Source organism: Elephas maximus, chromosome 2 (genome assembly GCF_024166365.1).
Source record: "Elephas maximus indicus isolate mEleMax1 chromosome 2, mEleMax1 primary haplotype, whole genome shotgun sequence".
Lineage (NCBI taxonomy): Eukaryota > Metazoa > Chordata > Mammalia > Proboscidea > Elephantidae > Elephas > Elephas maximus.
In genome coordinates this window covers 124,334,279-124,347,999 of record NC_064820.1, presented here as the reverse complement: position 1 = coordinate 124,347,999, position 13,721 = coordinate 124,334,279, and the positions used below count along the sequence as shown (strand labels likewise).

Sequence of the window (13,721 nt, the reverse complement as noted above, 5' to 3'; positions counted from 1 at the left end):
GGTCACCGAGAGGGGTATTTTCCCATTTTTGTCATGTAGTAAACTGAGAGGCTGTTCGATTCTAAACCAGGGTAAATTGTGGGTGGGCTGAGGAGTGAGGAGAAGGTGGCACTCAGGCTGAGTTGGGGCAGCAGCTAGATGAAGACAGTAACACTTTTTTGGTGTGGGTTGTAATTGGAGAGCATGGGCGTATGGATGGGGTTTATTCTAGGCAGTCTTTCCATGTTTCAATTTTAATTTCTTGTCAGAGTTGCAGGCTTTTATTTAGGAGGGTCTTTATCCCAAAGCTTTGTTTATCATTTATTATTTAATTCAAGTATTTATTGTGCCAGGTCCTTTCCTAGGTACTTGGGGCTATGGAAATAAACAAATCAGACAAAAACCATGCCCTCAGGTTGGATTGGATCCTAATTTTGTGGACGTGAGTAATAAAGTAAACACAGTAAACAAAGTAAAACATTTAGTATGCAAGATGGTAAAATAACTACCAGCAGTTTCCTTTATGGATGGGCAGTATGGGTTATGGTGAGCTATATCCATTTGCTTCTGCACAGGTAATTGTCTCAAGTTTAGTTGATGGTTACAACATATTTACATGGTGGTTTTCTACCTCCGAGTATGGTGTCGGGCAAGCGTGTTACAAAGCTACAAGTGACATTCAAGTTATTTGCTTCTAAAACTAGCTTCCCTTAGTATCCACTTGAGGTACTGTTGCGTTGGTGTTGTGAGGTGTTGTTTATTTTAGGCTTTTTGGATGTGAAGAAATGTTGTAAGTTTAGAGTTTTCTTGCAGGTGAGATATATGGAGGAAGAACGAAATTTTACCACTGAGCAAGTGACTGCCATGCTCTTGTCCAAACTGAAAGAGACAGCAGAGAATGTTCTCAAGAAGCCTGTTGTTGATTGTGTAATTTCGGTGAGTTTGATTGCTACATGTTATTTGGGACTTGATGGGTTAACAATACATTGATTATTGCTAAAAAGTAAACCTAATGTTTTATAAAGTTAATACAGTCCCAGCGTTCAAAATCGAATGTATAGAAGGGTATAGAAACCTCAGTTCACTGCTACCTAGTAAGTAGTGCCATCCAATTTTTCCTTCCCAGCGGTTACCAGTTTTACCACTTTATTGTGGGTCCTTCCAGAGGTTTTTTATGAACCCAAGCAAATATGTATAGGTCCTTTTTCTCTTAACAAATATTGGACAGTTTATCTTGTACTTGTTCCATAGCAGTACCTAAAGAAGTGCTTCATTCTTTTTAGCGGCTGTATAGTATTCCAGTTTATGCGTGTCATATAATCTCTTTAACCAATATCTCCCCGTTGGTTTTTATTATGAAGAATGCTGCAGTGAATAACCTTCAAAAAATATTTTCTGCTGTGTGATTAAATTCGTAAGCTTTATAGGATAAATTCCTAGAAGTGTAATTGCTGGGGCAAAGGATATATGTGTTTGTAATTTTAACAGCTATTGCTTAGTTTATACTTCCACCAACAATGCATGAAAGGGCTTGTTCCACCACAACCTCGCCGGTATGTGACTTTAATTTTTTGTTTTTTAGGTGAAATTCAAGTTTTTTTTTTTTTTTTTAATGAAAATATGTATGTAACACAATGTTCGAAAACTTCGGCAATATTCACATGTACAGTTCGTTGACATTGTGTTCATCATGTTCAACCATGACTCTTACCGTTTCCAAATTATAACATCATCCTTAATAAAAGAAGCTTGGTGTCCCCTAAGCATTGAGTCCTCTTTGCCCCTGCCCTCCCACTCACCCTGGATAACTGCTAATAAGCTTTAGTGTCTGTACACTATTCTAGAAATTTTATATAAGTGGAAACATATAGTATTTGTGCTTTTGTGACTGACTTATTTCACTCAGCATGGTGCTTTCAAGGTTCATTCATGTTTTTCTTTATGGCTGAGTAATATTATGTTGTATGTTTGTACCACATTTTGTTTATCTATTCATCTGTTGATGGACATTTTAGGCTGTGTCTACTTTTTGGCTACTGTGAATAATATGATAATGAACATTGCTGTACAAGTATCTTTTGGGGTTCCTGCTTTCAATTCTGTTGGGTATGTAGCTAGATTTGGGATTGCTGGGTCTTATAAGTAGCCCTGTATTTAAGTTGACCATCTTTTTTATTTAAAAGCCATTTGTATTTCCTTTTTTGGGAAATGTTTCTGTCTTTTGCTCATTTTTATTTTTAGTCTGTAGTCTTCATTTTGATTTGTAGTTGCTGTTCCTTAAAGTAGGGAGATGAACTCTTTATCCTTTTATGATGTGATTTTTCCCATTTGGTCATTAGAATTTTTTTTTTATGCAGTTTGATATATTAATCCTTTTTTTTTTTGGCTTGTGGTTTTGTTATTTAGAAAGGCCTTCCCTATGATGATAAAGATTCTCTTTCATCCTGATGTTTTTAGGATTTTATTTTGTATGTTTAAACCTTTAATTTGAGATATATATTTTATAAGCTGTGAGATGAGGATGAAACTTAATTTTTTTCTGTATGACTATCCATTTGTCCCAGTGCTACTGCTGGATATTCAGATTTTTCCTACTGGTTTGAATTTCATTGGTAGTTGTGTTGGTCATCTAGTGCTGCCATAATAGAAATACCACAAGTGGATGGCTTTAGCAAAGAGAAGTTTATTCTCTCACAGTCTAGTAGGTTACAAGCCCAAATTCATGATGTCAGCTCCAGGGGAAGGCTTTCTCATTCTTTCGGCTTTGGAGCACAGTCTTTGTCCTCAGTCTTCCCATGGCTGAGGAGCTTCTCAGGTGCAGGGACCCCGGGTCCAAAGGACACACTCTGTTCCTGGTCCTGCTTTCTTGGTGGTATGAGGTCCCCAACTCCCTGCTTGCTTCCCTTGCATTTAATCTCTTGTAAGATAAAAGGTGGTGCATGCCACACCCCAGGGAAAATCCCTTTATATTGGATGAGGGATGTGGCCTGAGCAAGGGTGTTATATCCCACCCTAATCCTCTTTAACCACAGGCAGAGATTATGATTTATAATACGTAGGAAAGTCACAAGATGGAGGACAACCACACATGGCCTAACCAAGTTGATAATATCTTTGGGGAACACAATTCAATCCATTACAATCATACAGAGAATAATTCCTGAGTTTTTTGAGGGGATTTCTGGATTTTACTGTTTTAACCATTTGTTGTTAAGTACATTAGAAAAAAAAAATTGAGTTTTTGGTGAAAGTTTACACAGCAAATGAGGTACCCATTTAACAGTTTCTATACAAATTATTCAGTTACATTAATTACATTTTTTACAGTGAGTGAACATTCTGTTCTGGTTGTCACATGAGTTTTTTTTCCTTGTAGATTTTATTTATTTTGTTGTTGAGAATGTACACAGCAAAATATATACCAGTTCCTACACATACAATTCAGTGATACTAATTGCTTTCTCTGAGTTGTACAACCAATCCCACCTTTCGTTTCTGAGTTGTTTCTCCCCCATTAACATAAATTCACTGCCTCCTAAGGTTCCTAGCTAGTCTTTCTAGTTGCTGCATTTGATTTGATCCTATATAGATAGTTCTTAAAAGAACGAAAAGCTCAGGGCAGACTTTTTTTTTTTTTTACTAGTTAGGCTAAACCGTTATTTGGTCTTAAGAAGACTTGAGGGGATTTTTTTGCCTTAAGTTTTAAAGGTTATCTCAGGGCAGTAGTTTCAGAGGTTCACCCAACCTTCATGGCTCCAGGAAATCTGGAGTCCTTGAGAATTTGAAATTCTTTTCTGCATTTTCCCCCTTTTGATCAGGATTCTTCTTTAGAATTTTGAATCAAAATGTTCAGTAATGGTAGCTGGGCACCATCCAGTTCTTCTGGTCTCATGGCAAAGGAGGCAGTTGTTCATGGAGGCAATTAGCCGCATGGTCCATATCTTTCTCCTCTTCCTGACTTGCTCCAGGTGAATAGAGTCCAATATTGCCTTGGATGGCCGCTTGCAAGCTGTTAAGACCCCAGGCCAGTACACAACAAACTAGGAGATAGGATAGAGACACTAAACATGTTCTTAGGCTAATTATCTGGGATGTCGCATGAAACCATGACTCTAAACCTCTAAACCAAGGAACCAAATCCCATGCAGTGTTTGATTGTACATAAGCAACCTCAACAGCTACTCTTTTTTTTTGGTTGTTTTCGTAAACGTATCTATCACAAACTTTGCCCAATTCAACGTTTTGCAGGTGTAGAACTAGTTGACAGCGATTATAATAACCAGTTGTGCAACCCTGCCCTTAAAGCGATTTTTCCAGCACCATTAACTCCCGTTTCCCCCTCCCTCCTGCCCCTGCTAACCACTAATAAACTTTGTTCTCTATACATTTGGGTTCTCTTGTCTTTTTATGTAAGTGAGGTCATAGAATATTCATCCTTCTTTGATTGGTTTATTTCACTCAGCCTAATGTCTTAAAGTTCCATCCATACTGTAGCATATATTAAGACTTCATTTCTCCTACTGGCTGAGTAGTATTCCATTGTATATATGTACCACATTTTGCTTATCTGCTCATCTGTGGATGGGCATTTAGATTTTTTCCACCTTTTGGCTATTGTGAATAATACTGCAGTGAACATTGGTGTATACGTCGTCTCTTTCTGAATCTCTGCTTTCAAGTCTTGAGTGTATACCTAGGAGTGGTATTGCTGGATCATACGGTAGTTCTATTTTGACTTTTTTGAGGACACAAGTACATTTTGAATGAGGAAATTTCGTGATAGAGTAAACTTCCAAAATTTTCTTTAGGTTCCATGTTTCTACACTGATGCAGAAAGACGATCAGTGATGGACGCAACACAGATCGCTGGTCTCAATTGTCTGCGATTAATGAATGAAACTACTGCAGGTAAGAGGGACTATTTTTCCGTTTTTTTACTTGCTCAAAGGATCTGTAATCTTAAAACACTAGAGTTTTTTGCTCATTGTTTTGTTTGAAGTACTGTCATCCTCGCTTACCGCCTGTGTGTCACAGTGTCTTTGGATACTGTGTTACTTATGAAGAATTAATCTCATCAGGACCTTTTCTGAACCCTCGTCATACTTACTTTGGTGTTTAATCCTGTGCTTGTTTAGAAGTAGACACATTTATTGTGTGTGGGACAGTGCTTTGGTTTAAAGATTGGGCTTCTCTCTGACTCACAGAGAAATGGGGGGGCATAAAGCAGCACATCATGGACGGGATATATGGGAATTTTGAGATGGCACAGGGATAGAAGGCAACTGGGAAAATATTTGGAAAGTGTGGGAATTAGTATGGGAACGATTGCCAAGGTCCATTGGAAACTAAAGCAGCATAAAGGAGTGCCAGCATTAAGCTCTGTGCAGCTGCATGCTCTTCATGGCTAGGCTATGCGAAGGCTGTAAACCTCTGCCTAGAACACAGTGCGTAATGCAGTCCCGTTCCCTCGACACAAAACTTCATTTTTCCCACTTAAATGAACTTGAAATTTACTGCTTAAATGATACTGTTACGTTAAATCTCCTTTTTTTTCTTGTGTAGTTGCTCTCGCATACGGAATTTACAAACAAGATCTTCCTGCCTTAGAAGAGAAACCAAGAAATGTAGTTTTTGTAGACATGGGGCATTCTGCTTACCAAGTTTCTGTATGTGCATTTAATAGAGGAAAGCTGAAAGTAAGTATACATCTTCCTGAACACTATTCAAGGTGTAGTAATTAGAATCTTTGAGAGACGGCGTAAATAACTGGTTAAATAATTTTGTTTCACTGATGGAAATTTGTCGAGCCATTTGAATTAGAAATTAGGTATTGTAGAGGCAGAGTGAATTTATCGAGAGGTGGCATGGTATGAAGCAAAGACCATAGACCTTGAAGAAAAAGCTCTTAAGCTCCCTGAGCCTCATTTTTCTTGTCTGTAATATGGGGAAAATAATGCTTACTTTCAGTCTTGTCAGGAGGACTCTCACATATAGTCAGTCCCTTGGAATATTTTACACTGAGGATCGAGGGGATCAGAAAGGAGCTCTCCTCAGGTTGGAGGGACCAGGACTTGGGTGGCCAAAAGAAACCAGTTTAGGAGTGATAGTCCAAATTCCTGGAAAACTTAAAGCTCTGGAAAATTTTCTGGAAGCAGTTTTGTATACAGAGAAGTCTAGACTTGGAAGGGCGGGGAGGGGTCAGAGGGTGATCACAGTCGTAGTTGACAGTGTTGGTTTGTAATAGTTCTACAATGGATTATAAAATCAGTTCTCTGTCTAGCTGGATTACTTTATCCAGAATTTGCTTAAGAACTAAGGGTTTTTCGAGTGTTTAATTATTTGAGTTATATATCAAGATTGTTGGTGACAAGGTCTAAATGGACTTTTTCCCCCTGTTAGTAAGAATAGACTGTTCCCAGCTAAGTATTTGGTAGGTTTAGAAGGCTTCTTGAGATTATTTGTTGTAGTCCTGTTTCTTTGAAAGCAGACTTGGTTCTGTTTTATATTCGTGCTGGTTTGCTTCTAGTGCTTTTTTTCTTTTTTACAAAAAGAAAGCAAATCTTTGGAATATTTGGAAAATGAGAGATTTGTGATTTTTATAGGTTTAAGTGATGGAGCATGTATAATTATTAGTGTTTAAAGTTTAATCATTAATAGATTTTTTCCTAAAATCCATTTTATATTTTTGCTTTTTTAAATAGAAGATACTGGCCACGATTTGACCGTGGCTTTGGGCCAGAATGATGTGTGCTAATGACCGTCTGCTTCTGTTTTCCTGAATTGTCCTTCACTGTCAGGTGTCAGCTGTCAGTTTTCCAACCTTCCTGATTACTTTTAAATGTAATTAATAAAAATATTTATTTTCAAACTATTCTCCAAACTTGGGAAGCATGTAAATATGAAGAAAAAATACCCATAACCTTACCACTCTTAATATTTTCATGTATTTCATTCCAGTCTTTTGAGAAAACAGAATTGAAATCACAGTATAAGGCTCTGTGCTGTTTTTCTGTAGCTAATAGAATAAAATTCCCCCATGACACTTAACATTCTCTGAAGACGTTGTTTTACTGTTTTTTTCCCCTCATAAGAATGTTCTCACATACTTATTTTATCTCCTGTAACTAAATCTGATCAGATCTGGTTTGTGTCTAATTCGCTAGCGATTTGGAAAACTGATAAGGCAAGGTAGACATGCGTGTTAACAGACCGACGTTGCAGTGAATGAAGGCCTCAGCATTCTCCCTGGAAGCGAACTGCACAGACCCAGGGCCTTGGCGTTATTCACGGTTTTATGATGGCAGTGAGACTAGTACAGTGCTTGTGACATAGTAGCATATTTTGGTTTTCTCTGGTGTTGAGTATTTCGAGATTGGTATACATGTTTTGTAGTTGATTTGTTTCCTGTGAAGAGACTCTGAAACTTATGAATGTAGAATAGCTAAAGTGAATGAGAGAAAGGATGAAGTAAAGGATTTCAAAGATTTTGGAGTTAAGGAAACTTGGTTTTGATTTCTACTCTGACCACTTACTAGCTTTACGAACTGCAAATTTTCACATTTGTCTCGGCCGGTAGCATCATCTGTAAATTGAGAATTATAGTGTCAACTTTTATAGTGTGCTTATAGCAAACATTAAATGATGTGTACATCTTTAACCTTAATGTTCTCTTTTTTTAAATTAACAATTTACCGGTTAAATTTACATTGTGATTAATTATTAAATTGATAGATTAATTGTTGGATTGCCATTTCTTTCTCAGGTTCTGGCCACTGCATTTAACACAACACTGGGAGGCAGAAAATTTGATGAGGTGTTAGTAAATCACTTCTGTGAAGAATTTGGGAAGAAATATAAGCTAGACATAAAGTCCAAAATCCGAGCTTTATTACGCCTGTCTCAGGAGTGTGAGAAACTCAAGAAATTGATGAGCGCAAATGCTTCGGACCTCCCTTTGAACATTGAATGTTTTATGAATGATGTTGATGTATCTGGAACTATGAATCGGTAAATCTATTCACAATTTGATGTTACAACAGACTGAATTGTGATTTTTTCTCCACGTACCTCAACCTTAATTAACTAATTGTTGAAACTGTCATAGTTATTATGTGATAATTGCAGTTCTGTAAGAAGAAATTACAGCCCATTCAGGATCCTGGATAGTTACATATTTTTTGTGTAAAAGTTGGATTATTTTAATAATGTAGATTAATGTTTTGTTCTGATTAATCAAATACTAATTTTTTCTGATTAGTTCAGTATTCCAGGAAGTTGTAGTTTTTTACACATGTGTGTATTATACATTAGTTACCAGTTTTCATAAAATAGGATAGAGTGCTTTAATGTAGAATTAAATTGAATTAGACTTAGCCCCTGATTCAGAAATTTATTTTTGAGTGGTTTAGGATTACTTGAGGGCAACAGGTTTTTGTACAGTGCTGTAAGAATTCTGGGTAATTGACATTTCAGGGCTATCCTCAGAAATATCCAGAATGTCATTGGTGCCTGGTTGGGTTGCTTGGATGATGGAAGTAAGATGTGCTTTTGACTGTGAACTCTACTGGTAGGATTGAATCAAGACTTGATAGCTTGTTTGGGGGAAGTTTGACCTAAGCTTATCATCAGAGAATTGAAATGGCACTTACTGTTGCCTAGTAATGAAATTTGTAGCCTCTTTGTCCTATTTGAATGTAGTCATTTTCTTTTTTACTAAGCAGCAGGGGTGCGTGTGTTTGTGTGTATGTGTTACAGGTGTTGGGGGTAGGTGCACATCAGTGTGTGTTTCAGAAATTATTAGTGAAGTGCTGTGCAATTATAAGACTTAAATAGTTACTTGGAAGTAGTTTGTTTAGACTTTTTCAAAACTGGAAATAGTTTAAAAAATTTATTTGCTTGTGCACTTCCTGTTTTTGTGCAGTTGACTGTATCTACATTGTCAGAGCATATAACCCTATTATGTACACACACATCTGTGTGTGTACAGATGCAGCCCTACTAGATAGAAACATCCAAACCAAAACCAAACCCGTTGCTGTTGTCGATTCCGACTCATAGTGACACTACAGGACAGAGCAGAACTGCTTCATAGGGTTTCCAAGGGTATAAATTTTTACTGACGCAGACCAGTGTATCTTTCTCCCGTCGAGCAGCCCATGGGTTCAGTTAGCAGTCAAGCGCTTCAGCTACTGTGCCACCAGGGATCCTAGATACATACATAAAAAAAAATGAACCTGTTGCCATTGAATCGATTCCGACTCATAGCGGCCCTATGGGAGAGTAGAACTGCTCTGTAGGGTTTTTAAAGAGCACAGCTGGTAGATTTGAACTACCACAGTTTTGGTTAGTAGCCAGGCTCTTAACACTACGGCACCAGGGCTCCAGGTATATACATTAAGAACAAAAAAAACAACAAAAACCAAACTTATTGCCGTTGAGTCAATTCTGACTCATAGCAGCCCTGTAGGGCAGAGAGGACTGCCCAACAGGGTTTCCGAGAAGTGGCTGGTGAGTATGAACTGCCTACCTTTTGGTTAGCAGTTTTGCTCACTGTAGCTCTTAACCACTGCGCCACCAGGGCTCCAGATACATACGTACATACATGTATATTTCTAGAACGTTTTTATCACGCTTCCGAGTAACCCTGTACTGAATTCAGAGCATATAACCCTACTACATATGTATGTAATTTCACAGCTTTTTTCTTTTTTTAATTGCAAGTAAATTTTCTTGAATTATATTGTGTAGTATTTATTTTGTTCTTAGCTTTGGTTGTCTTCATTGAGAGCTCCTATATAAGTATGTTGAATCGTCTTTTCCTGTCTTTGCCATTTTCTCTCCAGTCTTTAAGGCTGTTTATCTATTGGGTTTGTTTGCTGTTGTGTGCTTCTTAGGTTAGCTTTTTCCTCTGATGTATGTTCTTTTATTTCTAATTTATTTCTGAGTTTTTCTAATTTTCATTTGTTGCTGTTTCATTTTATGCATCATTTTACGTACCATAAAATTAACTATCTTAAAGTTTGCCATTGGTGGTTTTTAGTATATTCACAAGGTTGTGCAGTATCACCACTATCTAATTCTAGAATGTGTTCATCACATCACCAAGAAGCCCTGTACCCATTAGCAGTCACTGCATTTTTCCCAACCCCCAGGCAACTACCAGTCTACTTTTTGCCTCCGTGGATTTGCGTTATCTTTTACTCATAGGTGAAATAATTTTTCCTATATCTTCAGAGGGGAAGTGTGATTTAAAGAGTTTTTCTGATTTCACTGCTTCAGAGAACTTCTCGTAAATGAAATCATACGATCTGTAGTTTTTTCTGAGTCTTCTTTTACTTAGCATAATATTTTTGAGGTTCATCCAATTTCATAAATCATTTGTTCCCTTTGTGTTGCCAACTAGTATGCCATTATAGATTCGTTATTTTCTTCTATTGATCGACACTGGCTCTTTGCAATTTTGGCCTGTTAGGAATAAAACTCTCATTGTAGCCTCCCATCAACATGTAAAAGTTCTGATTGTTCCATATCCTCTCCAGTATTTGGTATTAAACAAACAACAAAATACAAACCCACTGGCATTGTCTTGATTGTGACCGTAACGACCTTATAGGACAGAGTAGAACTGCCCCATAGGGTTTCCAAGGAGCGGCTGGTGGATTTGAACTGCCAACATTTTGGTTAGTAGCTGAGCTCTTAACCACTGTGTTAGCAGCCTTTAATTTTTGCCATTTTGGTGCATTTTACACCTCTACTATTTTTTTTTTTTAATAGAGATATAATTCACTCCACCCCCTCCCCTTGCCCTTAGGCAGCCACTAAACTGCTTTCTGCCTATACGCATTTACGTTTTCTGAACATTTCATATAAATGGAGCAACACAATGTATGATCTTTGGTTACTGGCTTTTTTCACCTAGCGTGTTTTTAAGGTTTGTTTTACAGCTTGTATTAGTGCTTTTTATTGCTGAAAACAGTTAATGAACATTTGTACTATTTCCACCTTTTGGCTATTATGAATAATACACCTTTGAGCTTTACGTACAAGTTGTTGCACTGTGTTTTTCTCTCTCGGGCATATACCTAGAATTGGAATTGCTGGGTCACAGGTGGTACAAACAGTCTATTCTTGACTACCGTTTTAAAGGTTGATGGTTCAAACTTACCTAGTGGTACCGCTGAAGGAAGGTATGATGATCTGCTTCTGTAAAGATTGTTGTTTTCATTTTGTGCTATTGAGTGGATTCCAACTTATAAAAATCCAGGAAAACCAAACCCATTGCTGTGGAGTCAGTTCTGACTCATAGCGACCTTGCAGGACAGAAAAGAACTGCCCCATAGAGTTTCCAAGGAGTGGCTGGTGGATTGAAGTGCCGACCTTTTGGTTCATTCTTAACCACTGTACCACCAGGGCTCCAAGAACATAAGATAGAGTAGAATTGTCCTGTAGGGTTTTCTAGGCTTTAATCTTTACAGGAACAGATTGCCAGGCCTTTTCTCCCAAAGATCCTCTGGGTGGGTTTGTACTGTTGACCGTTTGGTTAGCAGCCAAGTGCTTAACCATTGTGCCACTGGGACTCTCCCTGTAAAGATAACAGCCAAGAAAAACTCTATAGAGCAGTTCTACCGTGTAACACATGGGGTTGCTGTGAGTTGGAATCAGCTCGACAGCAATGGTACGGTAACTCAACGTTTAACATTTTGAGGACTGCCAGAGGTTTGTCCAAAGTGGTTATATAATTTTCCATTCTCATGAGTGGTGTTTGAGGGTTATGATTTCTCCACACTCTTGCTTTGATGTTGTATCTGTTCCACACAAAAATGGAATGTGATTCAACCTTTTTTTTTTTTTTTTTTTTAAATAGAGGCAAATTTCTGGAGATGTGTGATGATCTCTTAGCTAGAGTGGAGCCACCACTTCGTAGTGTTTTGGAACAAGCCAGTAAGTATGTTTATGGTTGAATTGTTTGTGTATGTCATACTCTTTGGAAAAGATTAATTACATTTTTCCAAGCAGTTATATTTTTGGTGCTATATTATGCTTCTTCATCTTCCCCCTGCAAGCCTCCCTTCCCCCAAGTAAGTTTTTGATAGTGTCCAGGGAAATCTAAAAGTTTTTCCAAGAAACCTAACTCAGACACAAAGATGGATATGAACTTGTTTTATGGTGGTAGAAATTGTCTTTTGCAATGCTGATGGTTATTCCTGTAAGCTTTTCCGTCAGTGACTCCTTAATGTGCTTGGTGGAGCACTGGAGTGGGTAGCTGTGCATCTGGACACCTCTTTTCTCTTTTATGCCAGCTCAGGGGTAACCCATTATTTTGAGGCCTTATTGCTTTCCTTTTGGCTACCCTACTTGTATACATTTGGTCAGGCCAGCTGTTGGTGTTTAAACTACTGTATTTTTTGCAAATAGCGTGCCTGTGTAAATAAGGTGCACACACACATGTGATGTGCGGAAATGACGAAATTATATAAAAAAGTCCTGGCACAGCGTGCCCATGCATATACTGTATGTCTCGTTAGATTTCCAGAAGTGAATTTCGGCCTCATTCATTCACTCTCATTTGGTAGTGAAAAATGTTACTTTTGACCATGTTTGTATGATAAAGCTATAAGCCATGGTCAAGAAGTCATGGATCAAGTTTGGTAATTCTCCAGTAATTGGAAAATAAATAGTTGAAACTGTGGGTTTGTTTCTGTTAAACTGATAACTGTACCCCTGTCACTTTTGAGTCATCATTCGGAACCTTCATGTGCTATCACTTGGAAGAGTAAACAAAGTGAAGCCTGCGTTGGAGTAAATGGTGTTGAGTAGCTATCAATAGGAGTCTTCGAATTCAGTCATCTTCTGATTCTGTCTTTTAATTGGAGGAGTAAACAAAGCAGAAATGATACATGATTGCTCTTGGCTCAGCTGTTGAATTATGAAACCTTATCAGATCATCTCAAGTGAAACCATTAAGCTACGTTAGGTCTGCTTATTTCATAGTCAGTTATGTCTTACTAATGCCAGTACCTTTGATCATTGATCATCAGTCACCTAGGTTGTGTACACCTCTCATTTAAAATTTGCAATCTGTTGACTGGAACCAGCCAGTTACTGATTATATTGTGCAGATCTTTTCAGTTTATACATCTAAATCTTAGAACCCTTTAGGATCATGGCAGGAATTAAATGCAAGCGCTACATCGTAGACTTCAAACTGAAAGTCATTATGAGGGCAGAAGAAACAAGCAACAGAGCTGCAGGGAGAGAGTTCGAGGTTGGAGGGTTGTCCATTTACAAATGGAGGAAGGAGAAAAAGGAGCTGGAGAAAATGAATCCACGAAAATGCACATGTTGTGGGCCCAAAGTGAAGTGGCCGGAGTTGGAGAACAACTTGAAAAAGTGGATTATTTCTTGAAGGGAACAAAATCAAACTGTCTGTACTGTCTAATTCAGATCAAAGCGAAGCTTCTGGCAAATGAAAGAGGAATCCCAGATTTGAAGGCGGGTTTCATCTGAAAAGGAATGGCCTTTCTGTGAGACTGAGAACCACTGATGAGGATAAGAATAAAATAAAATGGCCTATTTTAAGATGAAAGCACCATTTCTCTTAGTGACTTTTATTTGTTGATTTTAGAGACATTGATTATCAAAAATTAATTTCAGTTTAAGATTTATGAAAGCAATAAAATATAAACTGCATCTTGTTCCTGTAGTTTGAGGTCTAGGATCATTTCTTACTTAGTAATTTCTAA

The 13,721-nt window shown here is 37.8% G+C and overlaps 1 protein-coding gene across 1 annotated transcript in view; it reads left to right on the top strand.

Annotated features, from left to right (window-relative positions):
• HSPA4 (heat shock protein family A (Hsp70) member 4) overlaps positions 1-13,721 on the top strand; it is a 47,000-nt gene that overhangs the window by 19,173 nt on the left and 14,106 nt on the right. The window contains exons 4-8 of the mRNA XM_049872404.1: positions 793-915; positions 4,788-4,887; positions 5,542-5,675; positions 7,742-7,986; positions 11,843-11,919. Of these exons, the coding sequence (XP_049728361.1) occupies positions 793-915; positions 4,788-4,887; positions 5,542-5,675; positions 7,742-7,986; positions 11,843-11,919 (679 nt within the window). The remainder of the gene's footprint in view (positions 1-792; positions 916-4,787; positions 4,888-5,541; positions 5,676-7,741; positions 7,987-11,842; positions 11,920-13,721) is intronic.